The sequence below is a fragment of the Odontesthes bonariensis genome, chromosome 6 (assembly GCF_027942865.1).
Source record: "Odontesthes bonariensis isolate fOdoBon6 chromosome 6, fOdoBon6.hap1, whole genome shotgun sequence".
NCBI lineage: Eukaryota > Metazoa > Chordata > Actinopteri > Atheriniformes > Atherinopsidae > Odontesthes > Odontesthes bonariensis.
Window position 1 is genome coordinate 22,254,472 of NC_134511.1, and position 22,877 is coordinate 22,277,348.

Genomic DNA, 22,877 nt, shown 5'->3' on the forward strand with positions numbered 1-22,877 from the left:
CCAAAAAAGAAGATCAGACTTTTATTCTTTTTACAAAAAAAGCTTGGTTTACACTTTGTGTATGTCAACTTTGCCTGTTTTTAATGCGGTACTGCCTGAAGGTCTGAAAATCACAAGCATCCACTATTGGACATATTGATATATTGATTTATGGCAGCGTCCCTTGCTCACAGATGTCACCAAAATCTCAGACTTTTATGACGTTATATACTGTAGATGATGAAATATTAAAAGTCTTCACAGTTGTACTCTGAGAAACATTTGTGACTTGTGAATTTGTCCCAGTTTGGTGGAATATTTTTGGATTTAGAGATTTAACATCCTTGCTTTGGTTATAAAGTATTTCTGACCTAAAATATGCTTTATGTTATATTTATTTGGGCCAAAATGTTAATTGGAAGTTTGAATTTGTGTAAGTGGCAGTCTGGTGTTCCATCTCATGTTTTATCACTACAAATAAAAAGTTGATTCCTCATTTTATTGTTATTTTCTCCTTTTTTGTCTTTGGTCAACGTGTTAAACATGTTATGCGTGGCTTCTTATTGTGTACGTCTCTCAGCAATAACAAGAAGTAAAAAGACATTTTTTCACACAATATTTGAATGGATCTTTCTCAAATTATTGTGTTTAGATTTGCTCTGTATTTTTAACTTCTTTTTCCGCTCCTTGTGTCTGTTGAATGTCCCTGCAGCTCTCGCTCTCTCTGCTTTGCTCTTTATTTCGTGCTGTGCTGGACCATACAGGCAGTGCCTGATGTTAGCGTGTGGCAGGTGTTCTGAGCTGATACGAACTGACTGAGCATCTCAGTTGTTACTGGGGGACCAGCAGACAGCTTCAGCAGAACTAAAGAGGATGATTGTGCTCTCCAAATTCCCATCCAAATGAGGTTAAGACAGTAACAGAATATGTCTATTCCGGTTTCTTCTTGCTTTCTTGCTGTAGTTTGTTACAAAAATATTTGTTCTTTTATTGTTTTTAATCACTACATGCAGCTGTGTTCAGCTGTTTTTCAAGCCCTAGAGGATGCAGGTAATTCAACACTCACAATTATGGGAGCCTGAATGACTAGCAGTTATCCTGCTGGGTCAGTAGAATCTCATGACCGTCTTTCACTCATCAGCTGAAGTGACTTGTCATTTGTTGAAGCAGTTCCTGTTGTAAATCTTCCCTGTGCCTTATAGTCCCTTTTTGAGATTGTATTTACCCTGCCAAATTATAGCTTACTGCATATTGGTTAAATAGTTTTTACATATTGAGCAAAGTCAAATTTTCTTTACAAAGGGTGGTAACATTGAGTGCATCATGCAAAGTGGAAACATTCCTCTCTCTTTCACTCACACAGAAATCCCAGACATGGATCAAGATAATCTGAGCCAAAGCCAGACACAAGACGACATCCCAACCAGCGGAGCAGAGGCTTTAACGACCATCTCAGCGCCACCATCAGACACAGCGACCCCTGCCACTGATCAGCCGACCAGCCAACCTAGGGCTCCCCACAGGCCTCGACGGCCGCAGAGAAGCGCCAGGGTTGAGGGCTCTGTAGATGTCGTGGAGCCCAAAACCGAACAGGCTCCACTAGCCAATCGGGATAAGAGCGCTCCCGATGGCACTGTAGCAAGTCACCCCAAACCTTCCCGCTCTGCAGCAGTCAAACCTGTGGGAGAGCGCACTGGGCCCAGCATTAGGGCTCGTTCTAAAGGTCCGGGTCACCAGCCTGTTAGGGCCGCCTCAGTCCCCCAACCGCCTGCAAGCAGGCCTGTGCCCCCTCACCTGAACATTCACGCCCAGAGAGCCCTCTCTGTGGCCGGCACTGCTGACACTCAGCCTCAGACTGTGGAAGACTTCAGGTAGGTTTCTTGATCTCTGTGTCCTGACATTCATGTTGCAGCATTCCTTCAAAGGGCATCTCATTCACAGCAATTTAGGAATATTAGCCTTGGCCCACATAGCATTTATATTCATAAAATAATATGTGACACCGCAAGATGGCAAGTAATTACTGTAACTTTCTACCTTAATTTCTAGTATCGGCAGAATCTATGATATACTGTCTATGCTCTGAAACACCTGATATGATCAGTTTTAGAGATACAGTTTTATGTTAAAAGTTTTTTATTTTTGAATTTAGGTGACCGACAAAATATTTGTGCTTTTCTTTGTACTTTTCTTTGTTCTTGTGAATCTCTGTAGTAAACAGAGTTACTAAAAAAGTTGAGAAGAAAGATTAATATTGCTGTATTGCCGACAGTGTAAATTTGTGCCAACCACCACACTTTGGACACTTTTCATGGCGCTGACAGGGCAAAGAAGTTTACAGCCGCAGACCTGTGACATTTATTTCACTATATCAGTGAAAAATGCATCTTACATTATATATTGCTGTGAGAAGATTAATGATGAGAAATAGAATTAAGATGAAGGAAAATTCACCACCTTCTTAGTTAAAGGTTTAAGACAATGATGCTTGCTTAAATTCTTTCCAAATACAAGATGATAGCCATTTAGTGAATTTTGGTTTCATTAGTTAACCAGATGATAAATATATGGTACGTTTTAGGGCCTCTAAATGAAAAGGTTTCTACCTGATGAGCATCCGTGGTGTTCTCATGTTCTCACTCATTAAATACAGTTTAAAAATTGATGTGCGAGCCAAAATGTCTATTTTTACTACCCTCTGTGAGTTGCTGCTTGATTTGCTCTCCACATGCAAGGATGGCTTTCATATGCTCCATAGCATACTAACCCCATCTGAATCCACATGTGTGCATTTCAGGAGTCAATGGTCTCGTTTGCAAGTGTAGTTTGTGATGGAAAGTCGAGTTCAAACGTTTTCCTCACACTTCCTCACACTTACCCATACTTACTCATCCTTCCTCACACTTCCTCACCCTTTATTCCCACGTACTTAAATTCAAGCTTAGCAGATACCTCTTCACGACTAGCTCTCGTGTGTATTGCTGGCAAAGTTTGTGGCGTGGCATGGTCTGAGTGGGTGTGTATTGTTGCATCATACTCATCTGACCCAGGCTGGCTACTTCCCTGCGGGGTGGCTTCATCACGGGACCCTTCCAGCCTCTCCTGTCTGCGGGATCCCGTCCAACATCTCCAGGCTTCGTTCTCCTGAGCCCATGCTGTCGGCCAACACCCACACCTGGATGCTCACAGTGTCAGAAATCTTAACCTCTTCCTTTTGTTCATCCTTTCCCTCGGACTTAACTCCGTCTGTGTCTTTAGTCCGAACCTTAGTGCAGTGATTCAAATGGTACCATGTGTTGCTACCTTCCACTTGAACTGCCGTCGGCGTTGCTCGCACCACTGTGTACGGTCCTTTCTGTCTTGGCTCAAGCCACTTCCTTCGGAACACTTCGATGTGCACCTGGTCGCCTGGCACCACTGGCCTCTCAACCAGCTGTTCGAGACTCAAGTCTCTGAACTCCTCCTGTAGATAGATTGTTCTGTGGATTGCAGTTAGTTGCTTCATGTAAGCTGTCCACTCTGTTTGCACCTGCTCAAGTGGGGGCCCTCTAAAGGGACCTCTCGACTGAGGTGCCAGCATGGGTCGACCCGTTAGCATTCTATGCGGTGTTAGTGCATGACTCTATGAGTCTGCATAGGAAAGCTCATTAGTGCAAGCAGCAAAGCATCTAGTTTAGTTCAGTTGAAGCACAGATTCAATTCAATTTCACTTTCCAGGTTCCTTTGATCCTCTCAACCATCCCTTGACTCTGTGGATGATAAACGGCCCCACAGCGCTGCTTGATTCGCAGCTGCTGCAGAATGCCTCTTGCACTTTTCTAAACAAACACTTAACCATTATTTGAGCTAATCTCTGATGGAATGACAAACAGATGAATCAATTCTCTTACCCAAAAAAAAAAATTACGACTATTTATCCAATATGTATGACCAATATCCTTGTGATGGCGCGACCTCTGGCTCCAGTAACACCATTGGTGCCAAAACAGCAAGCTGGCACTTTGATGCTACTTTCGCTGCTTCATCAGCCGCGATATTACCTTTACCAATCATTTTGTTACCTCTACGATTATTTGACACTGTATCACTGCCAATTTTCAATTTTCATGACTGCAATCCGCTCCTTCATTTGGACCTCATGTCGCACTGGACTTCCGTCTGACCTCCTGAACCCTCTCTGCTTCAAAACTGCTTCAAACAAATAGCAAATATCATGAGCATATGCAGGATCTGTGTACACATTCGTAACCTTACCTTTCACCAGTCAACATGCTCCCGTTAGTGCCTTCAGTTCAGCCAACTCTGCCGAACATGGCCGTTCACACTTCTCAGCTTTCACCGTCACAAAGTTTTCCACCTTCCTGTTTCACAACTGCAAAACCTCATGATCACCCAAATGATCTCACAACATGAACCATGCACAACATAAGTGACATCAGCCTGAACAAGTGGAGTTGCTCCTAAGTCAGGTCTCAGTTTAATGTATCTCACAGCTTCCGACACACGCTCATGTGGTTCTCCTTCAAACTCCCGTGGAATGACATCCGCAGATCCCGATGTAGTACACTTCTGTATTCTCACATCTGGACGTGTCAAAAGATGCACAACCTGCAAACATCCTGTCCGAGTCACAACATACCTACTCTGATTTATTAGTTCTGAAATCTTATGGTTTTTATTGGAGACATATAAGAAAAATGGCTTCTCATAGACTAGTGTTGGCCGTTTTGGATGACTCTTGCTAATTCTGTTTCAAATTTCCAAAGGCTAACTTAGCCTCGGTTGTCCTCTCCAGTTGTGCTTTCAACCTTTGATCTTTGGATTTTTCATGATTCCTTCCAGAGGAAGCGCATTTTATTGCATAATCCTCCCAAAAGAAGATCATACTTGTTGTATTTTAATTTTATTTATTTATTCATTAGTTATTTATTCATAACCCTAACCCTAACCCTAACCCTATTTTGGACATGGCGCTTTTCTTACTCCCTCCAAGTGGGATGGAGAGATATCAGTAATTCCCTATGGGCTAAATAGATACTCTAATTTAGGCTATCAATGCTAAAATTTAAATTAGAAACTTTGTTCTGTTCAAATTTTAGAACTTCGTAATAGTGGCACATTTAAATTTTAGATTCAGAAACTTTGTTTTGTTCTGTCCTAGTAACAGTGACCTATTTAAATTCAAGTTTTAGAAACTTAGTAGTCGTGACACATTTAACTTAAAAACTTTGTTTTGTTTTGTAATAATGACACACCTGAGGGCGGTTTTTAAACCCTTTTGAGTACGTCTGGTGTAAGTGTACTTCTTACCTCTATATGTCAATGCAAACCAATACTGGGATTCCTCTGCCAGAGGAACGCCTTGGACCTGCCGGGCCACTTGCTCCGCCCCGCAGGGACTGGCCACGGTCCTGCCGAACACTCGGGTTTCTCGGTGCTCTCGGACAGCTGTAAACAAAGTGTCCCCTCTCGCCACAGGCCCAACATGCCCCCGAGGACCTTCGTCCTCCAGGTGCACCTCTTCTTGACCTTTGACAGGGTCGACGATGGACTTGCCCCTGTGATGGCTGTTCAGCGGCCCCCGCTGTTATGGCCTCATTTCGTACTTCTTGCTTCGCTTGCAGTTCTTCTAACTGCAACCGTGCAAGTTCCCTTTGCATATCCTCCTCCTGCTCCTTCCGTTTCAGTTCTTTCCTGTATTTGTTTACTGCATGCACCACGTGGTCGCGGAATTGTCCATGTGACATTGAATTCAACCCCACCACATCCTCCAGCCTCCCCTGAGCTGGGGCAGGCAGAGCCTCTTTGATGGAAACTCTGAACAATGTCACCCAAGCTGGGCTCTTCTCGATTTCTCCCTCAGACTCTTGTCTCCATTTCTTCAATTGTTGTGCAATGTACACAGCCGGACTCTCTGTTCCTGACAGTGGTTCCCCCTTTAATGCTTCGAGGTCCACTCCCACAGGAAACTCAGCTCGTAACGCTCTCCAGAGTGCAGCTCGATATGCATTAAAATCAGTTCCATCAGCTCGGTGGCTCAACATCCAGTCATTCTCACTGTGTCTCAAAATGCCCTCCATGGTAGAAGTTCCAAAACACAGTGCCCACACTGCCTTAATGTGTCCCACAGTCAACAGTTTATCCACAGTCTCTTGTTCAAAAGCTCTTATCCATCTACTTGCACCTGTGTGAATGTCCGGCAATCGAGCAACCAGCCCCCCTAGGACGAGCGTCTGCCACGGCACATACTGTCCCTGCGTCATTTCTATCAAACTCGGTGCTAACGCTGTTGGACTCTTATGTTCTTCAGAAGATGCCTTTTGAACTGGAGATGCCAGTTCTGGTGATCTTTGGTATTGTGGGAGCTGTCCCCTTGCCTGATCTGAATTACAGACGGCGTCTGGCTCAGGAGCTCCAGGACTGCTTGATGTAGCTATTTGTGGTTCTGGACGTTCATGAGATATTTTATGATATTTTATTTCAGAATCTCCTTGTATGTTTACTGCTCCTGGCAGTGTTGGATATAGCTCTGCATTTTCAAAGAAATGTAAAACTTTTAATTCAAGCTCTCTTTTTTCCTGTCTCTTTTTGCTTTTGTCCTTTGGTTTGTAAGCTTTAATCCTTTGTTCCATAATCTTACAGGTAGCTCCATTAAAAGTGCCACCTTTTGGCCAGGGTGAGAAATTATTCTTTGTTCGTTTTTCCCATTTTAGAGATATCTTTTTAATATCTTTGGAATGTTCAGGATGTTTGGCGCTGATGATTATTGTTGGTGTTACATCCATTGTTTCAACTAGTTAGTTCCCTTCTATTGACTTTTGACTTTTTCTTTACTTATTTATTTCCTAAATTTTCCTTATTTATTATTCTTATTCCCCCTTTTTTTTTTTTTTTTTTTTTTTGAAAGTCAATTTAAATTAAACTAACTCTAATCAATGCTAATTTATGCTCGGCTAAATTTAGCTTAGATGCAGCTAATTATTGGATTGGATATTGTCAATGCTAATGTTAAGGTTAGCCTATGTTAGCTTTGAAAGCTTATGCTCTAGGTTGTTTGTTTTTTTAAATTAAACCAATGTTAATTCAGTGTTAGGCTAATTTAGCTTTTTGACTTCTAGTTTGGAGTTCGGTTACTATTATTGCTAATGTTGATGTTTGCTAACCAATGCCAATTGCTGTTAGCTTCCTAGCTGTTGCTAATAAATGCTAACCTATTGCTAATTAAGATTTAAACCAATATTTGCCTTATTGCTATTGCTAATCAATGCTAATTGTATTTCTGATCAATGCTAATTATGGCTAACGAAATGCTAACAAATGCTACTAATGCTAACCAATGCTAACTATTGCTAATCAATGCTAATTGTATTTCTGATCAATGCTAATTATGGCTAACGAAATGCTAACAAATGCTACTAATGCTAACCAATGCTAACTATTGCTAATCAATGCTACTTATTGCTAATCAATACTAGCTTCCTTGTTGACCAATGCTAATTGAATGCTAATTATGCTATTCAATGCTAATTATGCTATTCAACGCTAGTGATTGCTAATCAATGCTAGTTATTGCTAATCAATACTAATTATTGCTAATCAATACTTGCTGTATTACTAATGCTACCCAATGTTAATTTATTGCTAATCGAAAGCTCAGTTAATGCTTACTCTGTTTGAAGTGACTCAGGCTAAAGGCGTTGCCCCAACTTTTGCTCACATCCGGATGTTACCGATCCAATCCACACACAATGTCTCCCACCAATCCAGATGATCCAATGCACGTCACCGCTACGTCAATTCTGACCAATGAAATCTGAACACACCTCTAAATCTATCTCCAATGAAGCACGTCTGAGACACGTAACTTCTAACCAATAAAATATGAACACACCTCTAAGCCTGCCTCCAATGAATCACGTGAATTTCTAACCAACCAAATATGAACACACCATTACATCTACTTCCTAGACTGTTATTAACTCCTCCCAAGCATAACAATTGAACCAGACATAACAATTGAACCACACCCCAACTCAAAATGGCGTTTGTCACACTTTTTGTTACAAGTTAAGAAAGAGGAGGAAATACAAACTTTCCAGCTGGACAGAGAAAAAATACAAACCAAACAACACAGAAATAACAGTTGCACTATTCTTCACCTCAAAATGGCATTTGTTAAGAAAGAGAAAGAAATACAATTTAACACGCTGTGGACAGGGAAACTACAAATCAAAAGATACAGAAACAATGCATAAGCGAAAAACTTTCTTTATCAGGAATGTCACATTCACGTCGAACGGCGTGATGAATCAATGGCCTAAGGACAGAAACTCTCCCTTAGGAATTGCGAAACCAACATTTACTCGACTGATAACAACTCTGCAATTAGCACATTACCTAAAGAAAACTAATAATTATTACAGTTCAACCATAAAGTGCCCCTGGAAGACACAAGGAAAGAAAATGCGGTCACACACGAACATTTGCAGCAGCAGAAAACTGTCAAGGACAAACCACGCGCCTTCACACCAGCCGCGTGAACGCGCAGCACCCTCTGTCCCCCTGAAAGCCAAAACACCTTCACTCGCCTGTTGAGAATAGAACTTTAGAAACTTAACACCAATCACAGCAGTATTCAATAATTCAATAATAACAAGATGCACTCAACGAAAATACAGAATCTTAAAGAAATAAACACACAGCGTTTAAAAATCACAGCTCTTCACTGTAACAAAACCTTATTTCAACAAACTATCAATGCGGCAATTATAACAATGAAGCAAATCTGAGTGTAACTTAAAATACTACAACTACTCAAAAGTCAAGTGAGTCAGAACCTTTTTTCTTTTCTTCTTTTTTTTTTTAGATTCACATAAAACAGCAGGATTTCACACACATTGACAGACAACAGAGACCGGTCCCACACACTCACACCAAGTCAGTCGATCAAAGTTTTGTCAGTCACCGTTCAAATCTTCACATTTTTAAATTATCAATTTCTTTCATTTAGACTTTTGATTTTTCAGGAGATGTTGGTGTCGGCAATATATGGAATACAAAATGTGTTTTCCCTACAAGCCTTGTGATATGGTTTCTTGACCAATGCAACAAATGCTGACGTGTATTTATCAGCTTCGCTGTGACCTCTTAATAATAATCTCCTGTGGTCAATACATAACCGAATTTGAATTTTCTTCTCAAAATGTCTTTATACTGAGGTCTCGGATAACTCCAAAGAGTTCTAAGCAGATATATAAAGTGATATAAACATATATACTTAAAATGTGCCCGTATAGAACTGGAATTAACTTTTTCGGAGTTTTCTTGAACTGCTCTTTTGATTCCACCTTCAAACTTTTATGTTCGCAAGTCAATCAATTACCAGCATTCGTCTACTCCTTGACTAGTGAAAATAATTTTCACATATATTAATGACTAATGCGAACCATAGTCCCACGGTATTCCTAACCCCCATGCATAAAAGGTCGGCCGTTGGCTCTATGACATCACTATGAACGAGTGATTTCCACTCTGCCCGCTCTAAAAGCGTATCCACTATTCCAGTTTAAACTCATCGATTTATCTCCTGCCCGAGCATGAGCGACTAGTCTTCCTTAATTACCACAAAAAAAATACAACCACACAAGCCAGACCAACTGCTCACAGCTGTCTGCTTTACAACTCACATCAGCTGCTGTTTACCCAATTTTTATCCCAATTCAAACATATGGCACCTCTTGGCCCAAAATTTCAACAATTACAATTTCAGCAGCCCCCCTGCGCAGAGGAAAGCAATGGAAGAGCTTACCGAATGCAGAATCCGTCTCTCTCCTGTGTTCTTTTAAATTTGGGGAAGCCAGAAGAAACCTGTGATCTGTGCTCCACTAACAGACGCCAGCTGTAATGGTAGGAAATCCAACCAGCCGGCTCTCACAGCTGATGTCGGTTGTCGGGGCACAGAGGACACGCTCTGCCGGGATCCAGATGCAAAATCTCACGAATTCGGGGTCACCATTATGTTGTGGAGAAATTAGAGTCGAATCCCGCGTTGGTCAGCCGTCCATTGGGGAGTTTATTGAACAAATTGTCACAGCAAATATGCATACAGAATGTACAAAATGTCCGACGAGCTCATTTTGTGACACCCTTTTATACCGTTTTATCATAACAAGTGTACGTGGCCCTCTCTGGAGGCGCCTAGCTTTCGCAGTTTATCATATACACGCTCATTCTAACTATCAACAATATTCATATGAACCAGTCAACAAGCACAGGATGTAACTAGGCCAGAAGTCATGACATCCTTCTCCCACAGTATCAGCCAATCAAACTGCCTGACTTAATCATGTATCTGATCTTGTCACTGATTGTCATTACAATCCCAAGCCCACCCACTTTTGAGTATCACATTCACGTTGTGGAATTATTTAGGCTGACACACAAACAAGCGATGGTTCCGGGATGGATTGGGTTGCCACCAGGGCTGTCCTGAATGCCATAAGTTTGGTGTATTCTGCTGTAATGCAGAGTAATCACTCAGACAGAAAGCTAGAATGTCATCATACTTCTTTTCTCTCACATACTGCTCAGTGCTGCCTTGAGTAACCCTCACAGGTGTTCGCTGCCCACTGAAACAGAGTAGGGACAGATATGTGTGCCTAAATACCCTGCTTTCACAGTGCCATGCTGTTTTTTATTTGTCCATAAACTTGCTAGATTTGTTGCGAGGTATTTATTACACTAAGACAAGTAAAAAGATGGGTCTGTCCCTAAATCTGCTAATAAAGATGCTAGTTGGGTTGAACTGAAGACGTTCACCACTTGAGTGACAGCTGCGTAAATAAGCCAAATACCAACTCTACAAACAATAACCCAAAAAACTTTAGAATTTGTATTGCTAATACAGTACAATGCAATACAATAATACATACAGTCACTGATCACGGTGAGAAACTGAAAGGAAGATCTAAGATATGCAATATGATGTTAACACAGGAATTATGTTTGTCTGTAAATTATGACAGCTACATAGAAGCTGAGTGTTTGAGAGACTTTACATAACAGCCTCTTCCAACAGGGTGCACATTATCACCTGGAACGTTGGCTCAGCCACGCCGCCTGATGACATCACTTGTCTGCTGGGCCTGAATGTGGGTGATGGAAACACAGACATGTATATCATCGGGTGAGTGTTATGTGGTGAACACAGCCATATATGTCTGTTCCACATCAAAACTGTACATTGTCGCTAATGGTCGGTCAGGCTTCGGTTTCAGCGTCTCCCTCGATACGACATAAATTCTCCACATTTTATTCATCCAGCTTTACTAAATCAAACTCTCTCTCATTTGCTCCTCCACTTATTTGTCTGCTGCTGACCCTTTTGCCCTTTTATGTCATTTTTCTCCAAGGCTGCAGGAAGTGAACTCCATGATTAACAAAAGACTGAAAGATGTCCTCTTCACAGACCAGTGGAGCGAAGTCTGCATGGAGAGACTCAGCCCCTTTGGTTATGTGCTGGTCAGTAATGATTTTTTGTTGGACATACATCTCTTCTCATTTGCAGTAAAATGCTAAACAGCTTCGATTCGTAAATGCTACATTATCTCTGGTGAGATCTCTGCTTTTCAGGCTCATTTTGTTCCCCGAGCAACGGATGGGGGGATGATTTATAACAAGCATGTAATGTCAGCGTATCTGCTATCTCCCGCAGTCTGCCAAGCCGATAGTGCAAAGTGAAGCGCTCACTGACTCACTTGGTTTACCTTTATAGCTGTACACTCAATGGATTCATGGCAACACATACACAGAAAAGGTAATGCTCTCAGAAATCCAGTAGGTTTCATAAAAAGCACAATGTGCAATTATTCTCAGTATAATTTCTGTAGTGTATATCAAATAAGACATTAAAAGACATTGGAAAAATGTCCACAGTGTGTTATTTTCCATGTCTAATAATTAAGAGCATACACAGAAGTTGTGGTTGGCGTTTAACTTATGAGACTTAAACAAAGCTTTGCTCAGTTGGCGTGGCGAGCCAGAGCACATGAACCAGCTGTCAAGCTGAAAGTGCTAGACAAATATCTCCCAGGGTGCAGTTTTATTTTTGGATTGCGTTGTTGTCAGTGTTGATGGGCGTCTGACAGTGAGACTGATGCTGTCCTCCAGCGATGTCAAGCTCTGCTTGGTTTGCTTAAACCTTGTCAAAATCATCTTAATGTGACTTCTAGAGGGGGATAGACTAATAAAGTGAACAAACTGGAGTTCGTCAAACTCTCAAGTAGGGGGAGAGACATAATAATGTCAGTAGGAAGTTGCGTGGTCATGACATGGTGGTGGTGGAGGACACACATGTAGCAACGAAGCAGCCCATCTGTTCTCTCTGCTCTGAGACTGTCGGTTCAGTAAGGCTGAAAGCTATAACTACTGCAGCCACAAGAAAGCGTCCTCAGATCGACCCTTTTCTGCTGAGAGCTTACAGGACACTTTTTCTGGCTATTCACCACACAGCTTCTGCTGCTTGTCAATATAATTTCTGTTTATGTAAGCTACAGTTTAAAATCTCTCCATGGTGACTTGGCACATCCATAGATTTTTGTTACAACAAGGCCTTCTTACTTTAAGTCTATTAAAATAGATGTCTGCTCACTTAATACATGATGAACAGTGGAGGTAGATGATGTTCCTGTGCTCATTTGCATTATAGACCAGAATGAATAAACTGTTATTTAACACTTCAGGATTTCTATGGCTGTCCTGCTAACATCACACTTACTCAGTTACTCACAACTCATGTCCTCAGTCGTGTGCGTTGCTGTACAAGGTTACAACTGCACACATGCACTCTCGTCTTTGGGCTTAAAATACTTGTCACTAGGAAAGAGCCTCCAATGTTCACTGATGTTGATAGAAATGCTGTTCAACCACAGCATATACAGGCAAAGGTAAATTTCTCAGACTTAACAAGAACACACAGAGAAACATTCACTGCCTGTGTTCACACTCGTACCAGAAAATAAAGTTGGTCATCATTACAGTTCAGTGGTTCCGTTATGCAACAAAGTCGTTCAAATTGCCTCTTAGTATACAAGCAAGAGGGTTTGGTCACGTGGATGTGTGTGCCTCTGTTACAGCCCGCAGGCCATTTCAGTTGGGGTGTGATTGTGCTTCTTCAGAATGCGGTTGGGGGTTGGGATGTATACATGACTGCACAAAAAGGGTGAGGGAGGGGTGACTGTACATATCTGGGAATGGGGCTGACACACAAATACTTGCTTCACTTAGCAAATGAACACATCAGATCCCTGCCCATCCTTAACAGTATAAAAATATCTACAGTGTTTTTCATGTCTGTGGAGCAAAAATATCAAGATTCCCACGTTACTACATTATTGTGTAGTATAACAAGAAGTTGGAGAAATTGTAAAAAAAGAGGTCCAACCATCAAGTGCCTACGCTGCAGGCTTTTTCTCTGCAAAGTGGTTTGACACCGCAGTGAGGGGTTGACCACAAGCTGTAGCATTCCTGATCTGCAGTGCTCCCTGTTAAGGAATGGGAGAGCGAGGACACAGGATCACACTGGGCACAATGGAAATGCAAGGGGGTAAAAAGAGATAGTGTGAGAAGGGGCCAATATATCTTATGTTACTACAGTTGTGCTGTTTTGCAAGTAAAATTTGCAACTGCTCCTCTTAGAGAATCATGCAAATAAAGCCCCTCTTCATATCTCTCCAAAAAAGCCCCTCCTCATATCTCTCCAGCCTTATCTAGTTCTTCCTGTCTGTCCCTCCTCCTTCAGGTGACATCCCAGCGGATGCAGGGGCTGTTACTGCTGGTCTTTGCTAAATACTTCCATCTGCCATTCCTCCGTGCAGTCCAGACTGAGACTACCCGCACTGGCCTGGGGGGTTACTGGGTAAGATGTCCACTGACACCATTCTGTGGTCAGCACTGTGTTATGGAAACTTTACACAGCAGAGCAAGACAGAAAAGGGGATAAGATCTCTGTATTAGGTTTAGGCTCACATTGGTGTCCATGATGCTCTGATAGATATCTGAACACACTGAACATAAGCATGAAAGACGGCACATTATCAGTTCTTAGAATTTGTTAGTCAAATGCTGCTTCATCCAAGTAATCAGAATAATGAGATAGATGTTGGTGTCTCACAGCCAGCTGTTTTGATACTTGGAAGTTCATTAAAAACTGAACCACGTGAATTGTCTAAACGTTGAAAGAGGTTTGTATAATTTCACTTTTTATTTTAGAACCTACTTCACAGTGAATGATTGCCCTTACAGTTTATATTATGAACCTTTAATTGAAATTTTTCATACTTCATACTGGAGCATCATTTGTTTAGCAGGTCAGAGCAGTTGAGAGAGTAGTAGAAGAGAATCCACTGACTAATTATGTATCCCTGGTGTGCACTTCCCTGTTTGCATTAAATATGGATGCTGTTTACTTCCTGTGCTGGAAAAAAAGATAAATAAATTCAATGAAAGCAATTACTGTTCATAGACATTTTTATCTTTTTTTTAGTTTTTTTTTTTACCCCCAACGATGTTCATTTCACACATCCACTTATTTCATTTTGTTTCCATGAAAATGTTAGAAGAAGCTAGCAAACACTTTATTTTCTCACTAGTAGCTGCCAACCTCTCTTCTATTGTGTTGTGCTTTTGTTTACATAGTACCAAATGACAACATAAGGCATCGAATAAAACACCATCCGTCATACGTTCACAATCTTAACTCCTCTGCTTGTTCCTGTTACAGGGAAATAAAGGTGGAGTGAGTGCCCGCATGTCAGTGTTTGGTCACAGCATCTGCTTCCTCAACTGTCACCTGCCGGCTCACATGGAAAACTCTGACCAGCGCATGGAGGACTTTGAGAGCATCCTGCAGCAGCAGCAATTTGAGGGCCAGGCTGCCACTGGGGTTCTTGACCACGAGTAAGTCAGTGCACATTAAACCATGGATGCACACACTCAGACATTGTGACCCATAGAGTTTAATGCATCTGCTGAGTAAGCAACGAAAAAGGCATTAAGAAACTTTGTCTCACAGTGAGTGCATGGCTCACTGTTGAAGCTATCACCAATACAGTATATTTTCAGTGTTACAAACCTGGTGTATGTGACAACATTTCCAAGATAAACTCTGCATGCTCTTACACTGCTGCACTTTCACACTGAGACCATTTACCTGGTGACACAGGAGTTGTTTTTTCTTATAAAGCATACACGGTTTTCAGGGAGTTTAGAAGTTAATGCTGCTGAGGATTGAAATGTGCCATTTTGGGCTTTTTTTCTTTTCTTCTCTACAGTGGATCAGTCTGAAAAATTATAGGGAATATTTTGGCAAGAAAGAGCTGAGACTTTCAGCTTTTTGATGAAGAGCAACATATCTCAAGCTTCTCAGCAAATGAACCAACTTTTGTTCTCACTGTATCCAGATGCTTGTAGATACATGCCACGCAGAACATACAATCTGATAATTGATCTCCAGTTACCTGACTTCTTTAATAAAAACCGATAGGGTTTTTTTTTTTTTTGCTGCCCCAAAATTATGTTGCCAGAGGTGAAAAGGAAAAAGCTAATTTGTACCCCTCAACCAACTTTAAATTTTGTATTCAATTTTATATTCTTGTACAAATGTTAATTTTCTGTTGTCGTTTTTTTTTTTTTTCCCCAGTATAGTGTTCTGGTTTGGAGATCTCAATTTTCGCATTAATGACCTGGATATGCAAGTGGTAAAATCAGCCATTGATAACAACAAGTTTCCCATGCTGTGGGAAAAGGATCAGGTATAGTAAAGGTTATTTAATATATTTGTGAATATAGAAGACTGTGAAAAAAAATTGAACTACTCTGCATGGGGCCTTCTTGAAATTAGACTAGATACACCTTGTGCCTTACCTCATCTATATTCATTTTCAGAGAAAAGCTGTAGTCTGTACTTTGAAATTGTATTCAGACTTGTAAAAATAACGAAATCTGTAGCTCCCTCTGAAGCCTGTAATCATGCTTGCAAAAACCAAGCGCTCCCAGCTGTTTTTAACCAATCAAGTTAGAGTGGAGGAATCCTACCTGTCAATCACAGCTTGTGCACACGCTGCTGAGCGTGAGTCTGCCCCAGCTTGTGTGCGCTCACACTGGTGTGAACTCACGTGCACAACCTCGTCCACAGAGGGGGAGGGGTTTGGGGGGCGATTCGGAGCTTGTTAGAGGTTGGGGGAGGGACCTGAAAGTTGTATCAGTTCGAATTTTCCGACTTTAGACTCGCAATTTTGAAAACCTGCCGACTGCAGCTTTAACTCTATATAAGAATTCTTGTCAGATTTGTGATTCCAAGAGCTGAAAATATGTGAGAAAGTCCACAAGTGCATAATATAGTATCCTCTTTATTGCCACTGGAGGGCAACAGAGTGTGCCACTGTACCACTGTTGATGTTTGAGCAGGCAGCAGTCTGTCAACCAGTATGTGATAACTACTAATTGCAGTTTTTTTAACAGCTGAACATGGCCAAAGACAATGAGACAGTGTTGGAGGGATTCCAAGAGGGCCCACTGAAATTTCCTCCAACCTATAAGTTCGATGTTGGAACAAATACATATGACACAAGGTTGGTGATGCCAGAGGTGCAAATATAGATTCTAGGCCAGTGACCATATGTTACAGAGCCTAGCTCAGAAAGAATTATGACACTGTCCTCTAAGAAAGGTCCTCACTAGCCTGCAGGGAGGATGATCTTGCTTATCTTGCTCTAACACTGTATTTCTGGCATCTCAGTGGAAAGAAGCGTAAACCAGCTTGGACTGACCGGATCCTGTGGCGCCTGAGAGCCACTGCACCTGCCGCTTCAAACGTGGGGAAGCGGGGCTCTATTTCAGGGCTGACCAGCGGGACAAAAGTGACACAGCACTGTTACCGAAGTCACATGGAATACATCGTCAGTGACCACAAACCAGTCTCCTCCATCTTTACCCTGCAGGTGAGACACACTAGGGTATATTAGAAAGATGATGTTGACCAGTTACTATCATTAGGGTCAGTGTCAAACTTTTAGCACTCTGAGGTCATTAAATTGATATAAAGTGCTTTATAAATAAAATATATTATTATTATTAAACTTTTGATTGTGAATTTATATTAAACAGGTTGAGCAGGCACCCCATGTACAGAGGCTAAAGCTCCTGAATGCAGCCGGCCTGGATCCAACTCCCAGCTTGGGCTGTTTGCTGCGTGTCACTAAATAAATCCTTAAAAATACTTGTAATAATATGATAATTTCAGTTTAAAGAGTAATGCCTAGATTATACAGAAAAAAGTATACTCACATGAAATTGAACTCACATTTCTGAACCATAATTTGGCCTAGATGAGCAGTCTACACTCAGATTAGGAAATATCTAAGTATGTACGCCTGACATACTAGTTATTACGCTAGTAATAACATCAGTTTCCAAGATTGTTTGGCAAATCACCCCATAACCAGTTTGGTTCTGGTTTTTACTCGGGGTTTGCGATCATTTCAGGTAATTATAGTCACTTTGCAGCACTTCCCTGTAAAGTGAAATGTGTTAAATGTTCCTTTGTAGTTCTCATACAAGGTGGATATTTCACTGGTGACACTCATCGTGGATGATGAGTGGAATAGTGTTGCTGATGCTAAAGCAATATTCAAACTGGCGCCCAACTATTCTCGCAGCTCTTGGGACTGGATTGCACTGTACAAGGTAACTTATCATCAACTAAAGAATCTATGCAAGCAAACATACGTGTAGGTGTATTACAAAAAACTTTTCTGTGCATCACCACTTTTGATAAAGTACTTAGTTTTTTCAATGCTGCTGCTGCACCCATAGGTGGGTTTCAAGCACCACAAGGATTATGTGGGATACGTGTGGGCCAAGCAGGAGGAAGCTGATTTTCAGCGGCAGGAACATGAGGTAATGTGGATGCATGCTCTCCTCAGAGATTGTTTTTTTTTTTGTCACATTTGATAAATGTCTGAATAACTGTTCTCCAGGTAACCTTTACGGAGGAGGAACTGCCCAAAGGCTCAGGAGACTTTATCCTGGGTTACTATAGCAACAACATGAACACCATTGTGGGTGTAACAGAGCCATTTCAGGTAATCATCAACTCACTGTGTTTTCTTTTAGGTAATTAAGTCAAATGCTGTTGAAGCTGATGTTCTCATCTGCATCCCTACGCCTTTTCATGATCTGTATTTGCATTCTGCTACTTTGTTTCTATATTTCTACCACTTCATTATAGATTAAAAAAATATAAATCTTCAATTATCCTTAGATCCAGCTTCCCACTTCAGACCATGATAGCAGCTCTTCAGACAGCTCTGACTTGAGCTCGGAGGATGACAGCACTGTTGTCATGAAAATGAGGTCCCGCAGTCCTAGTCCACATAAGAGCAAACGCCGCAGCCATCGCAGCCGCAGCCGCTCTGGTAGCCCTGTACAGGCCAAAATAAAGGAGCCTGACATTACTGGTAGCGCCGCAACAGAAAGTAAGTCTAAAGGACGTCCAGGAGAGGGCAGCAGCTGTCAGCAGTCTGGTTCTGGAGATGCAGGCAAAAGCGCAGATGATTCAGGAGTGTGATGCACCATAAAATCCTGCTATAGTTACAGGTCACATAGCCAAACTGTCGTGTCTTTTTCTCCATACATCCACTACACTGTATGTCTTCTGTAGTGAAAATGTACGGTTTTGATGCCATCCTTTTCAGGAACAGTCATCTGGTTAGTCCAGATGCTCTACTTGGCCTTGAGTTGTTGTATTAAGCAGTGCACTTTGTATGTTTTTTATTTTGATACCTTTCACTTTGTCTGGTGTTTCCTCTACCTTTGTCCGTTCTCAGGTGTGGACAGTACAGGGAGATGACACCTTGCATTAGGAATTACTCAAGGATTCATACTCGTGTTGTGTAAAAGAGTGGCTACTTAATACTCATTAGAAGCCATCTTCCCTATTTTCAGACAATGGTTTGAGACTCTGCACAGATGTACTGAGCAGTCAAGTCAGGAGACTACAAAAAAGCAACATCATACTTGCTCACTAATCCTTCACTGTTTGCTGTAATTGTTGAATAGGTGTCTATTTTGATACAAATTGGCTCATTTAAATTTTGAAAATCAAAAGTAGTGATAAAAGCATCGCCATTTAGCCAACAATCACACTCATGACAGGGATTTTCTGCAAATGGAGACAGCCATCCAGTTTGACACAGTAATATGGTATAGTTCAAGCTATGTGGACATTCCCTGCTTTGGAAACTTAGCTCACGTGACAACATGACACATAATATGCAGGGAGCATTTCAAATGATCCCCCAAAATGAATAACATTCTTCCTGGGTGCATAAAATCAGAGCCAAACCAAAGTAGATGTGGACCAGAATTCACCGGGGCTCAGACATCACAAATGGCAGGAAAACATGTCAGTGTTGTGAGGAAATGTGACCGTAAAGGTCTTTAAATAGACTGCCATATCAGTGTAGCATGATGTGATGGCTGTGAAAGGCGATGTCAGGTGATACATCACAGCTGTCTCGCCAGAGCCAGTTGATTCATTTTTGGCCAAATACTGCTGGCTGTGCGAAGTAGAGTACCCGACCCTTTGTGATTTGCTTTTACACTCATTCTGTGCCCTAGTTTTGGTTTTATGAGACTCATACGCTACTTGTTTCTCACTGATTTGAAACAAAATTTTCTCAAAACACAAAAATCACAATGGTTTTGATTGCATTTTTTAATGTGTGTTACAATGCAATTCTTGCATTGTTTTTCAAGTAGAGCTGAATCAAGGCACTATTTAAATCTGGATGATATACATAAGTGAGCAAGAATTCTACTGTGTAGAGCTTCTACAGGGATTTGCATTGTTGCACAATACAAAGCCGACATGCTCCACTGATGTGATATATCAGGTCAATGAAATAGTCCGATTGAATGCTTTACTTTTCACAAATGACTCACTCTTTGACTTTGTTCTCTTTTTACGTCACGATATTTTGTCTTTCTCTCTTGCTCAGATGCTCCCGGACCGGTTATTAGCTGACGGTAACAGTAGTCACAGTAGTGGTGTTACATTGTTACTGTGAGACCTCTGATGCACCATCTTACAATTTGTACCTTTGGGCTGTTAGCATAGATGTGGTGGTTGTCAGTGTGTATGTCTGTAATTAGCTGTTTGTGTACGTGCTTTTCTGGAAGTGTGCGCTTGTGTGTGTTTTAAATGGTGGAGGTGTGTGTGAGCGAATGGGGTGTGGATGCATCTGCATGGTTTGCTGTTGGACATACTGTACATTCCAGTACTGTGGTTTTTGTGCCGTAAAGTGCTGTTTTTGAACCCTCTTTATCATGTATGTGGCTGTGAAATTTATTAGAAACACATGATATGGACAGTATAAAATTTTAACTGCTGTGTAAACGTTAATTGAAGAAGCTGAGGAAATGCAAGGTGGTTATACTTGCATAAATCGGACGTTGTTGGAATCTCTGTTGTGCATTTATCTATTTTCTTGAGTTTGAAGGAGACTGGACCTTTGTTTTAATGAGGATTTTTGAAAAAAAAACGGTCCTACCTTAGATGATTTAGATAAGTATGTTCAATACTGCAGTCATGACAAGTGACTATTGTGAAATGTTTGCTGAATGTTTCTGTTTTGTAATTGTGTGGCTAAAATATAAGAAAATATATGTAAAAAAAACAAACAAATATGATATACGGTTAGACCATATAGAGGAGACAATCTATGCCACAAAGATTATTTTACTTAAATTATGTATTTATTTTCTTATTTATCTTTTAAATGATCCCAAATTCTGCTGGCCAGTGACAGAGCTTTATTTCAGTGGAAATGTCAAAATTATATAATAGAATATTTGAAATTATTTTCCTTTTTCTTATAGAAACTGCAATGAGAGATGGTAGTTTCTTCTGTTTCCATCTTGGTAAATTCAGATCAGATGTTGCTTTTATTGTCAAAAGTCTACATTGTTTAGTATACAGGTGTTTGTATTATTGTGATTGAAATGACAAAATATACTGTGGGATAATGCTTGTTGGCTTATGAGGATGATCAATCTCTGTGAAGTCAGCAGATCAGACAGTAAAGAAGGCTGTTCAGGGCATGCTTGCTTTGCTCTCCAACTCTAAAACTAGTGCAACGCTGTCCAAATAAATATATATACTCTCTTTCAAATTGTGCTTTGTCTGCCTCTTGATTATTCTTAATTTGTGTTGTCATTATTTAAATGTTTAATTAATGTACAGTCACTTTATCTTGTAGTGCTGAGGCCAACTGTGTCAATTTTGGAGTGCCTGCATGAGGAGTTAAAAGGAGTGTATGCATGGGAGAGAATAAAAAAGAGATGGATTAAAGAACAAAAACAGTGAGTAAGCATGAACATGCACTTTACAAAGTCAGTGTGGGCGATGGCCCCATAAAACAAAATATCTTGACTCATGAGCATGCCAAATCTTTTGGCCAGTCACTATAAAGGTCATCAGTGCAAATACAGTCCCTAACTTTTATTTCTTCTGTTAGATCAATGAACAACACTTCTCTCAGAGGTTGCCAACATTACAAGAGACCTCCAGTATCTTATTTATCTGTTAACCAAGCATTTCCTATTGACTGATCATTGTTTATGCTATCATTTACTCACTAATTTAGACTAAATAAATGTGAGCAGGAAATACAACACATCCTGTGGGTGGCAACATCAAGTCTGTCTTGCATCATCCTTTTATTCTTTGAAACTAAAGAGTCCATTCTGCAAATTCATGCTGAATGTGCTGCAACTGATGCAACACTGCTCTGGGGTTGTGTTACTTGGCCCAATGACACATAGACCCAGGTAATAATGAAAATTTAGAGAATTAGTTGTCTAAAACGAGGTTTTTTGTGTGAGTTGTCTCCTTTAAATACTTTTCCTAGCAAAACTACAAAATGTGAACTTAATTTGCCCCAGTAGAAGAAGGTTTTTGAGCAATAATCCTTGTCAGCACCGTCTTAATGATGTTTGCATTTCAAATAGGTTAACTTTCCCCTGCCACAACATATGACTCAGCTATTCGTATTGATACATTCAGTGCACAACACAAACGGAAATGTTTTATGAGTAAATATATTGTTCCAACACTGAAAGTAGACAAATACTCCTCTTTATTGGTTTCCTCAAATTCACTTAACCTCGTCTGAGGGCTACAAGCAAAGTAAACAAGCCATTCTGAAGAAATTAATTAAACCCATCTCTGACCGACCCAAGGTACAATATGCACACAATCGCAGCTTTTGATCATATTACACAACAAGGCCTGAGGTACAAGAGGGACATGGGGCTTTTGTAACATAATATAATCAAATTATGTTCAGGTACAGTATCACCAGCATCAACGCTTCACTCCACAACAAAGTTTTCCCTAAGCAGTAAATGTATTTCCAGGTTAATCTGGCTGCGTGACCAGAGTAATCACATTTTATGATGTTCTTGATAGGTAGAATTAAAGCATCTTATCAGATTAATTATGTGGGCCCTGGTTTATAACAAAGATTGATACTGGTTTCAGGGAAACACCTATTTTCTTTTGTGGTCCATTTATAATAAAAAATTTTAAGTTTAAGCAATAAGTCTTTTGATAGTCATGAAACACATCACCTGCTAAGCCAATAGGAGTATATTGTAAGATAAAAAAATAAAAAATAAAATCCATGGTAAAGATTAAAACACATGAAGAAAATAATGTTTCATTTTTCAAATCTTTCTTAGGATTGTTACAACGCATGAAGTGTTGACCAAACCTTCCTTCTTCAAGAAGTTATTTTGGTTAAAACGTTGATGTTGATGATTTGGAGGTTGATTAAGAT

At 40.6% G+C, this 22,877-nt stretch overlaps 1 protein-coding gene across 2 annotated transcripts in view; it reads left to right on the forward strand.

Moving 5' to 3' along the window:
- The window catches only part of inpp5jb (inositol polyphosphate-5-phosphatase Jb), a 25,125-nt gene extending 3,916 nt beyond the window's left edge, over window positions 1-21,209 (forward strand). Inside the window, exons 2-14 of one of the 2 annotated variants that reach the window (XM_075467943.1) lie at window positions 1,343-1,850; window positions 11,057-11,164; window positions 11,391-11,499; window positions 13,778-13,894; window positions 14,759-14,934; window positions 15,677-15,788; window positions 16,498-16,607; window positions 16,775-16,976; window positions 17,584-17,721; window positions 17,851-17,934; window positions 18,015-18,119; window positions 18,299-18,512; window positions 20,037-21,209. In XM_075467943.1, the coding sequence (XP_075324058.1) occupies window positions 1,354-1,850; window positions 11,057-11,164; window positions 11,391-11,499; window positions 13,778-13,894; window positions 14,759-14,934; window positions 15,677-15,788; window positions 16,498-16,607; window positions 16,775-16,976; window positions 17,584-17,721; window positions 17,851-17,934; window positions 18,015-18,119; window positions 18,299-18,512; window positions 20,037-20,062 (1,998 nt within the window). In that variant the 5' untranslated portion in view covers window positions 1,343-1,353 and the 3' untranslated portion in view covers window positions 20,063-21,209. Of the gene's footprint in view, window positions 1-1,342; window positions 1,851-11,056; window positions 11,165-11,390; window positions 11,500-13,777; window positions 13,895-14,758; window positions 14,935-15,676; window positions 15,789-16,497; window positions 16,608-16,774; window positions 16,977-17,583; window positions 17,722-17,850; window positions 17,935-18,014; window positions 18,120-18,298 lie in introns of both variants that reach the window. The other variant, XM_075467941.1, reaches the window with a different exon arrangement.
- Window positions 21,210-22,877: the final 1,668 nt, after the last annotated feature.